This window comes from Ricinus communis, chromosome 3, assembly GCF_019578655.1.
Source record: "Ricinus communis isolate WT05 ecotype wild-type chromosome 3, ASM1957865v1, whole genome shotgun sequence".
NCBI lineage: Eukaryota > Viridiplantae > Streptophyta > Magnoliopsida > Malpighiales > Euphorbiaceae > Ricinus > Ricinus communis.
Genome location: NC_063258.1, coordinates 24,942,554 through 24,953,130, shown reverse-complemented (window position 1 = coordinate 24,953,130; position 10,577 = coordinate 24,942,554). Strand labels below are relative to the sequence as shown.

The window sequence follows — 10,577 nt, the reverse complement described above, 5'->3', positions numbered from 1 at the left end:
TAATAAATCATAATTTCTTAAAGCAAAATGGGCAGGACCACTTCAGTCTCATCATGCCTATGAAGAGAGCTATCTGAGTAATAAGCAAGCCTTAGAGGGAACTAAATAATGTACAAAAATTTGAAAATATGGCGAAGTATGCTACCAAATATATAAACAGGATAAAACAATCTAATAACTAAATTAGTACATATCTATGGGGCAGTCTTGTCTCGGTCTTCCATGGCTGTAGACATGAACTGCTTAGTATATACACGATGTCTTCGCTCCCTTGCATAGATTACCCAGAAGATCAATGATAACATCACAGCAGCAGAAACCATTACTAGCCCAATGTAGATCCATTGTGTATATTTCCTCAAATCAGGACAGTATGAGCTTCTGATCTCAGTGAATGTTTGTCTAACGAAAGTGCAGTCTACCAAGCCAACCAAGAAAGGACCATAATGATTCAATCCATAGCTCAAGTTTACTGCAGATGCCATTTGGCTATGCAAACTGGGAGTCAACCGACCAGGTGTTGTACAGATCCCAGATGAGGAAACCTGACAGGTATAGCTCTTCCATACCTATTTGAAACAAGAAAAAGAGTACTCAAGAGTTGACTTTCCATGTTACATATATATATATATGTATGTATGTATGGTCCCATGATAAACTTCAGAGTGGACAAGATTGATACTGTTATAGATATTCTACATAGAAACAATTAGACTCTAAACTGAAACTTTTTACACATCAACCAGATTTAGATAGGTAAGATAATAACACGTTCAGTAAGTCAGTGGGAAAGCAGGTAATCTTGCTGCTTGTGACATCATAGAAATTATTGACACTTGAAGGTTCAAGCAACTATCTAAGACTTTTGCATGGACATGAAACTAATGAACACTAAATCAGAATGTAACAATGACCAAAAACTAAGTTCTGAACCTAAAACGCCATCTGTTAAGGAGATTGACTTTCTTGCCCTAAGCTTCAATAATTCCTATATGAACATAAATTTTTATTCATGCTTTGTTTCTATCTATATTCATATGATCCTAGTTACTTACCTCTGTAGCATTCTTCAAGTCTACTTCACCAGCAGCACATTGCCGCTTTGTGAAATCAGAATTGAATGGGTTGCAAAGAACAGGCACTAGCGGACCAGATTGATTGAAATACAGAGGTGGCCCAACTTGGGGTGGGAAATTTCTGTTGGAGATATTCATGATGATATTGTCAACTACATTGACAAGTTGACAAGTCACTTCCTTAGTCTGTTGTAAGGTCACTTGAGCAGTTGCATTGTCCACACAAGGGATTATATCATCCATTGCTGTCTTTGCAGTTGGGTACAGAACCCATTCATCCATTGCAACACACGTATCTGCAACCACACTAGTGGGCACAAGCAACCAAATGTATTTAGGAACAATGCAAAGAAGCATAGCTGTGGCACACAAATGATACAATACCACTGATATTGCTACATCCTCAGCACTTGTTGACATGTCAAGTCTAATCCTTCCCAATGCAACAGATAGATGTGTTCCAAGCCGCATGATGATGATGCAAATATGCAAGTACACATCTTGGGTGCGTTTCGTGAGGAATAGAGCTTTGAATTAGTAGTTGATCCATAAAGGTTTTTCTTCTAAAATTATACAAGAATCAGTTATCAATAGACTAGTAATAGGTCAGATTATTTTATAGGCTAACTTCACTGTAACAAAGCTATTGGAAGTGCTAGATAGGTATGGTTGGCATATAAAACGGATTATTGGACTCTCACCAACATGTTTGAACCTTTAGATTTGCATGGTTTTAAATTGATATTGCAGCCACTTTGCCTGTTTGCAGTTCAATTCTAGATATGCCCGTTGAACAAATTGAAATCTAGCATGAGGTAAAGGTATGCCTGCACTTGTTCTTGTAATCTACCCCAACAAGGTTTCACACAATGGGACAGGTTAGAGACAGTACAAATGGGTACCTTTACATCCCCTGTGATTGTCTTCATAAATCTAACCTCAATTATCATGATGATAAAGCAGATGAAAGTCATGGATCTCAAATCTCAAGATATTCCAGTTCAAGTCCAATGTTTAAATAACAACGCTCCTAAATAAAATGCTATACGGTACCAAAATGGTTTTGTTTTACAGGAATTGAAGTGTACTGCCATCTGACTTCAAAGATATATTTTAACATACTGAACTTTCAGAACAAAGAAAAATAAACAAGCAAGCATTTAAAAAAAAAAAAAAATCATTACCAACATTTTTTATGCAATGCCCTCCAAACATACAGCTGAACTTTAAAAAGAAAAAAGGGAAACTTACTTATGGACAAGAAGAAATACACCACATAAAATAAATGTCCCCGCAACAAGAATCCACCCAAAGATCACCAGGCTGCAATCATTTATGAAATGAATCATATTGAGCAATTTAACTAACTAAATACAAATGTTTCTGAGCTTATAAAAACAGGATAAGGCTCAAAGATAGCATCACTCACAAGTATACAAGGCACTGCAATCCAAGAATGGAGAATACTGCAACCATTGTACCATTTCAATAACATCAGAACATATAGCAAGCTGACAGAGACCAACAAAATAAAATATTCCACCTCTAGTTTGAAAAGACAATGAACTTACAAAATCCAAGAAAAGCCAAAGCAAGCATGACTGCAGCAAGGATAATAAGAGCAAGTCTTCTGCAGTCCATGGAAACAATAAAAAACGGTGATAAAAGTTTATAAAAAAAAAAAATCATGAATGAGTAAGAACCAGGAAAATTTACAAGTGCTTTTGCTTACATAGAATCCAAAGCATTTTGTATATCCTTAGAATTATCCTGTGTACGACTGGAAAGAATGGTGCTAGAGGAGTTAATCTGTGTTTCAATTTTATCAATGCTGTCCTGGACATTGATTGGCAGAAAAACTGAATCCACAGAAACATTCCTAGCTGCAGCAAGGTAATCTGACACATCCCTGAGGTTTTCGGCAGTATCATTTGCCTGGTTCACAACATAATCTAATGTGTGCATTGTGATGCTGTGAAACTTCTGTTGACCAGTATAGAGAACGATGCACCCTGCACTGAAAATGCAAAGCACAACATCAAGGGTGTCATAAAACTATTAATCGAAACAAACCTGTGGAATACTGACCAAGAGGGAAAGAGAAAATTACATTGCAGAAATTGTAAAGAGAATGAGGAAAATGAGAGAAAGGGCATAGCACATTCGAGAATAGCCATAAGGTTCTCTTCGACAACAGCAATAACAGAGACAGATAAAGGCCAAGCACAGTCCAAAGAGCAAAAACCAAATTCCAGCAATGACAAAGAAAGGAGCTGCTGTTAAAGCCACAGACTGCATTATTTAGATCATCGTCAGTATAATAAATTGAAAAAAAAAATCGATTGAAGAGAGGAAGAAAAAGTCTATCAGACGAATCAGATAACTAAGAAACTAAGAAATGACTCAAAACAGAATTGGAGAAACAAACAAGCCAATAAGTCTAAGCAAATTCCCAGTCAAATTATCTGTGGTGCATTTTGCTTTTTTGGTAAAATAGAAAAGTGAAACATTCATGAGAGGAACCAGATAAGAACATAAGCTACAATTCATTCTAAACATACCAGAATTCAACAGCAAATCCTTATAAGAAACAGAGCATTATTATAAGAGTAACAAAAAAAAATCAAAATGAAGATTATTAATTTCCAAGAGAACTCAGAAGTAGCATATTACTATCACTATCAATGAATATCAAGAATAGTTTTTCTTTTAAAAAAAAAAAAGAAAAAGAAAAGGAAAAGGAAAATCACTCACAGCCCAGTAATGTTTATTGCTGATATTATAACCACCGGTGTAACTCTTAAGATCATCCAAAGGATCTCTCCTTCTGGTTCTCTTCTCAGCCAATATCAAAGTAGAGTTAGAGGTAGGGTTCTCTTCATCAAGATGCCTCCTTATCTCCGATGGTGCCACTATACCATTCTTCCATTCACCAACACCAACCACTACAAATTATACCAAATCATTAAAAATACAACACAAAGCCAAAACTTTAGAATTTTCAAGCTGAACCCAAGATAAAAATTAAATATTACACTGCAAAACATAATTTAGAACCAATAAAACAAAAAAGAAAAAAGAAAGAACAAGTTTACCATGAATAGGAAAAGAGTTGAGATGGGCATCAACAGTTGTGGTGGGAAGTGAGGAGGAAGTGAAGAGAAGGAAAGAGAAACAAAGACCAAGAAGAAGTAACAATGTGGTGTTTGATCTGTTGAAGAGGAACATTGTGTGGTGTGTTTTGTCTAATGTTTGTTTGATGTATGTCTCTCTGCTTCTCTCTCTAGTTTCTCCTGTTTCTATGCTTTGCTACACGTTTTGTTTTGGGAGAGTGTCAGTTTATTTTATATTTAAAAATAATATAATATCAATTTTTACAGAGATTTTTAGTATGCACTTTTCTTGCGGTTATGAGAAAGAAATGGACTTAATTGTAATGAAAAATGACACTTCTTAATTCGAATAATCATATTAATTTGATTTTACGGAAATACCCTTTTCTGTTTCCTCTTTTTGTTCTACATGGTCCTTTTTAAAATAAAAAAAAAAATGAAAGAGAAAAATAAAAAAGAAATTTTGATTGTGAAGTTTTTATTGCTTTATTCTTTCTTCTTCTTTATTGTCTTTTGGATTTTAATTTTATTTGTATAAATGCGGTAAATGAAGTTTAAGAGGATAAAGAAGGTTGCATTTTGAAGTCATTCTACTATGGATGTATGCTATTATACAAAATTTATAAACACTGATATTGTTTTAATTTAAATAATTTATGTATATAATTAAATAGCTAATTATATATAGTATTTAGTCATTAATTAATAAAATATATTATTTTTATTTAATAAATTTATTATCTATTTTTAAAATTTAATCGGTGATATTTGACAATTATAAAATTTACTTATATAATTTTATTTTAAATAAATAATTAAAGATTAATATAAATTAACTGTAAGCAAAATTAGTAGAATGATATATAAAATTAATAAATAATTAAAGATAATATTAATTAATTATTTATAATTAAAAAATAAACTTATAATAGGTTGATGCCACAATGCACTCTAGCAAAATCACTAAATTTTACCGATTTTTTCTAAAGATAAAATATAAAATTTTACTAGAGTAGGATTGTGATAGCTTTTTAACTGTCTTTTTGTTTATGTTTCATTTTATTTTATTGCTGACCAACTTTTTTCATACCTATAAAATTATTAAAATTTATAAGTAGATAATAAATATAGATTTTTAGTTAATATTATTCTTTCTTAGAAAATTTCTAATTAAGCTTTCAATAAAAATTAAAATTTTAAAATATAAAACTCAATTACTAATTGCATGTAATAATATCTATATTAATTAATGAATAATATTTTAATAATATATATATATATATAATAGAAACAGATCAACAAGTTTCTGGTGTGCAGGATCCTCAGACGAGCCAAGCACAGAGCATACGCTTGTTAAATTTTAAAATTATAGATAATCTTAAAATTATAGATAAAGAAGATAAACTTTATTAATAATCACAAACTTTGAACATAAACTTTTAAACAAATATACAAACTTTGAAAGCTTTAAACTAAAGAAATATAACTTACAAGAGGAGGATAAGAATATAGGAGGAAAGGTGTTTCTCTTACTATCTCTCTCACTCTATACTCTCTCTTTTCACTATATTTCTTCTTTTTTGTGCGACTTGAAGAATACAATAGGTTCTTCTTCGTATTTTTCAGTCTGCCTTCTTCTAAGGAGAACTCCTCTTTATATAGAGGTCTTCAAGCTTTGGATCCTATCTTTCGAGCTTTGGATACTCTTCGTAGTGGAGTAAAGATGATTCCACTTGTTTTGGAGTCTTGTAATGATGCTTGTCGGCCATTATTTGAAAGAATCTTATGCTTTTCTTATGTCTACTTTCTTTTTCTTTTTTGACTTTTTTTTTATTTGGGCTTTTGGCCCATTACAGAAATATCTTGGGCTGCCATTTCTAGTTTTTAACCAATGGGCTTTAAAGGGATGTCATTTAATGGGCTTGAAAATCCCAAAACAATCATCCTTGTTTGAGTCACCATCCAAGTCGATTGCTGCTGAGCTGGTGCTGAAGGAGGAAGATTAAGCTTTTGATTTTCCTTTAGAAGAAGCGGTTTCCGATAATTGTTTGATCAACTGTAAGAAATCCTCTTCTGTTTGAGCTGCTGCCAGCTTTGGAATTATGAAGGACTTTTGTGCCAGGAAAGTGGTTTGTTCTTTTGGAGGTGGCAAGAAGCTATTTTTTGAAAGGAAGTTTTGGACTAATTTTAGAGATAATTTATCTTGGTGGTTAAATTTATCCCACCATTTGACTTTGAATCTATGGGTAAGGATGATTTCTCCATCTGCTGCTTAATTGAAATGGAAATACCAAACACATACCCAGGGGAGAAAAAAGTTTGAACAAAATAGAAGTAACGGGGGAAAACGTCTTTCTATTTTGTTTGGCTTGTAGTGGGCTTTGAAGAGGTTAAACAGAGGTAGAACTTCTGGAATTATGGTCTCAGGAATTGCCATAATAATTCTATCATTGTTTAAACCAATAGGGGATTTTTGAAGTTTGGATTGAGCTTGTATCGAAGTAGAAAAGCCAAGAATGGCTTTGTCCTTCATTTTGGAGAAGAAAGGTATTGAACCAAGCTTGTTGGTAATCCCAATAGTTGAAGGAAGTATTGAGGTTTGAAGGGTAGGTTCTTTGAAGGGAAGTTGGGAAAGATCTTGAAGAGTGTAAATCCATTCCCCAATCTGTAGAGTGAAGGATTCTTTGTATGGTGCATGTAGAATATGCATGGTCTTTATGGTCTTTGTGTTTTTTAAAATGTTTGAATTTTGCAGAACCAGTTATCTCAAGGATAGACTGGTAATAGGATTGAGGCTTTGAAATATTCCAGGGCTTGAAATACCATCCTGGGGGGAAAACCTTTGAAATCAGTTTTGAGGGGCTTTGAAGAAGAAGGTAAAATTTCCTTCTTTGGGCTTTGGACAGGCTTTGAACTTGCTGTCAATTTTTCTTCTTTTGCTTTTGATTTTCTCGGCATTTTTCACTCCTGTTTTTGAAGAAACTCTCTGGTTAGAAAGTCTGGAATTGAATTCGAATCTCCTCTTATGTATTCGATTTCAAAGTCAAAAACATAAAGAATAGCTTGCCATCTGGCAAAAATTTATTTGGAAGCTATGTTTTGAACATCTTTTTATAAAACTTCTTTTGCAGATTTGCAATCAATCCTTAAAAGAAATTTTTGATTTAAAAGATCGCTTTGAAATTTTGAAATACACAAAACTATCGAAAGAATTTCTTTTTTGATAGTTGAGTAATTCTTTTGTGTATCATTCCAGTGTGCAGAAGTAAAGTGGATAATACATTCTTTGTTGTTTTGAACTTGTTTAAGAATCCCACCATATCCTATATTTGATGCATCAGTTTCAACAATTTTGAATGCAGATGGATTAGCTAGGTGTAAACATGGTATTTCAGAAACTTATTTTTTTATGCTTTGGACAATTTTTGTATGCACATCGGTCCATGGAGGGGGATTTTTCTTTAATCTATCATGAAGAGGCTTTGCAAGACAGTTCAAATTTGGATAAAAATTCATAACATAATTTAAACTACCAAGAAATCTTGGTAATTGTGCTTTTTCCAAAATTTTGTTTGGAAACTTTGAAGGGAATGCTAGAGATCTTTCAATTGGGGTGATAGTTCCCCGGGAGATATAGTGTCAAAGAAATCTAATTTTTGTTTGAAATAAAGATATCTTGGATTTTGAAACCACTAAACCACTTTTCTTAACAACATAGAAAAATGTCTCCAAGTGTTTGAAATGTTGCTCTATGGAATTTGAAAATATCAACACATCATCAATGTAGACAATGCAAAACTTTGAATAAGGATTAAAAATGTCATTCATGATTTTTTTGAAATTCAGAAGGAGCATTTTTTAATCCGAATGGCATCACATTCCATTCGTACTGGCCAAATGGAACTATAAAAGTTGTTTTATATCTGTCTTTTGGATGAATCTGGATTTGCCAAAATCCTGATTTCATATCAAACTTTGAAAAAATGAAAGCCGAATGAAGCTTTTGAAGAAGATCTTTTTTGTTTGGAATTGGATACCTAATCCACTTTAGGGCTTTATTCAAAGGCTTGTAATTGATCACCAACCTAGGTGTTCCTCTTTCTATCTCACTATTTTTATTGACATAGAAAGCTGCACATGACCAGGGGGATCTAGACTTAGAAATCAAACCTTTCTGTTCTAGGTCTTTAATCTCTAATCTACAATGGCTTTCTAGGGTTTCATTCATTTGGATGGGTCTGGCTTTGGTAGGGATTTGTTTATCAGAAAAATCCTTTTCATATGGTAAATCTGCCATATGTTATTTTCTTTTCCAAAAAGCTTTGGGAAGATTAGAACAAACTTCATTTTCAATTTTCTTTTGCAAATCAGAGATTTTTCTTTGGACAAAATCATTTTGCATTTGATCTTGGATTCTTTTCAAACCCATATCTTGTTTCAAATGAGAAAGCTGGGTTTGTTTTCCTTTGATCAAAGCATTTATCTCAAAATTGTAAATCGAGTGGGCTTTAATGAGATTGAGATTTCTCTTTTTGGGTTTTTCTATAAATGGAAAAACAATCTTTGAATTCTTAGCTTTAAAAATAATACCAGCAGTAGTTACTTTGAAAGGAGTAATTAAATTGATAAAGGGAGTTTCCAAAATAACTGTTTGCTGAAGATCTTTTGTAAGAATAAAAACACTTTTTAAAGCAATATTATTATTTAGAATTGCAGCCTCAGTTTTTCCCGCAATCCTAATTTTTGAACTATTGGCTGAAGTAAGCCTTTCTTTAGTTTCTTGATGATACCTTTTAGGAACCAGCTCATAATTGATACAGTTGAGGTCTGCTCCTGTATCAAATAAAGCGATGGTTTCTATTTGGAAATCACTAGGGAAAATGAGCTTTATTTGAATCAAATATTTTCTTGAAGTAATTTCCTTTAAAACATTAATGAAGTTTTCTGGAACACTTTCAGAAACTTTAAGATTTTGAAAATCATTTTCCTCTTCAGAATCAGAATCACTATTCTGTTTTAGGATCAGACTTTGGAGCAAAATATAATCATTTTGTTGTTTTTCTTTCAAATTTTTGAGCTCTGTTTTGATAGCTTTGATTTCTTTTTGAAGTTCTTGAACGGTAGGAAGAGGGTTTTTTAGCTTTTTCCCTTTATCCAATATCATAGTAAGATCATAAGTATTCTTACTAGAGGAGGGGATAAGGGTTTCAGTTTTTAAAATTTCTTTCAAAACCTGTTTTTGGATTTGAGGATCATTAATATGCTTGACAGCTTCAAGAAGGGCTTCTTATTGCCTAGTAAGCATATTAATATTCTTTGAAATACTTTCAGAATCTGTCTCAGAATAATCGGATGAGATTTTGATTTCATCAATTTGAAATTCTTCCTCGCTATTCGAAAATTCTGATTCAGAGGAATCAATAAGAAGAGCAGAAATTTTTGTTAAAACTTCTTCTTCTAATTGGAGCTCATGGAGTTTTTTGGAAAACTTGCAATACTTTAAAGTATGGCCTTTCTTGCCACAATTATAGCAGGTAATTTTGCTAAAATCTCTTTTGAAATTTTATTTTGGAAATTTAGAAGAAGATGGCTTTTTGTAGAAATTCTCCTTGTTTTTAGGAGTCTTTCTATTTTTAAAAAATCGTTTTTTCTTAAAAGATTTGGAAAAATCTTCTTTGCAAGTAGAGGAAGGTTCTATGGGATTGTAATCAAACTGGTTACAAAAGCTACCTAATTCTTGCCTGGTCTTTTTCATTTCCCATTTGAGTTGTCTTTGGAGCTTAAGGTCATGGCATATCTTTAATCCTTACTTCTGGGTGAGGCTTACTAATTCACCATAAGTATAGAAATCATAAGGGATCTTGCCATTATGGGCTTCTCTTATGGTATTCCTAACTCTTTCACCTAGAATCTTAGGTAAACCGGCTAAGAATTTTTCTTTCCAGAAAGGTTGGCTTGAATCTTCTCTAAGCATGACTCTGGTCAGAAAGGTATCTTTGTAGGCTTGGAAATTGCTAAGCTTTTTGCAGGTTAGATTGCTAAGGAGCTCAGCATTCTTGTCTTTCAGAAGAGAAGGGTCTCCTATGAAGTGGAGGGAAATCGTTAGAATTAAGGTTGACACAACATCCTAAATTGGATTTCCTAGTTCATCTAAGATGGGGGTCCCTTCTACTGTGGTTTAGATGACACCTAGGATTTGGAGCTGTTGTGCTTGTGTGAGATGGTAATCCCACCATCCTTTAAGCTGGCCAGAAAAACCAGCTATAAGGAGCTCAGCAATGTCTCTATCAGAGGTACCGCTTTGGGTTTTGTAAGCATTGGCTGCCATGGTCATCTGTTGTAAGAGACCAAGAATGTTGTATTCTGACATTCCATCTATATTCCATTC

General features: G+C 33.1%; 1 protein-coding gene across 1 annotated transcript; it reads right to left on the bottom strand.

The window, feature by feature from the left end:
- Positions 1–4,419, bottom strand: LOC8286599. The gene is made up of 9 exons (XM_015726769.3): positions 4,172–4,419; positions 3,831–4,021; positions 3,187–3,368; positions 2,809–3,093; positions 2,648–2,706; positions 2,506–2,542; positions 2,328–2,399; positions 1,056–1,383; positions 1–569 (listed from the first exon to the last, which is right to left on the bottom strand). The coding sequence occupies exons 1-9, from the start codon at positions 4,302–4,304 to the stop codon at positions 195–197; spliced, it is 1,662 nt and encodes a 553-aa protein (XP_015582255.2). The 5' UTR covers positions 4,305–4,419; the 3' UTR covers positions 1–194.
- Between the last annotated feature and the right edge of the window lie 6,158 nt (positions 4,420–10,577).

Excerpts from the sequence above, each read along its gene's own strand:
- LOC8286599 (XM_015726769.3), bottom strand. The coding sequence starts at position 4,304 with ATGTTCCTCTTCAACAGATCAAACACCACATTGTTACTTCTTCTTGGT. Across the intron at positions 2,707-2,808 it reads CAAAATGCTTTGGATTCTAT|AAGACTTGCTCTTATTATCC; the intron begins GTAAGCAAAAGC and ends CATGGACTGCAG. Across the intron at positions 570-1,055 it reads ACTTGAAGAATGCTACAGAG|GTATGGAAGAGCTATACCTG; the intron begins GTAAGTAACTAG and ends TGTTTCAAATAG.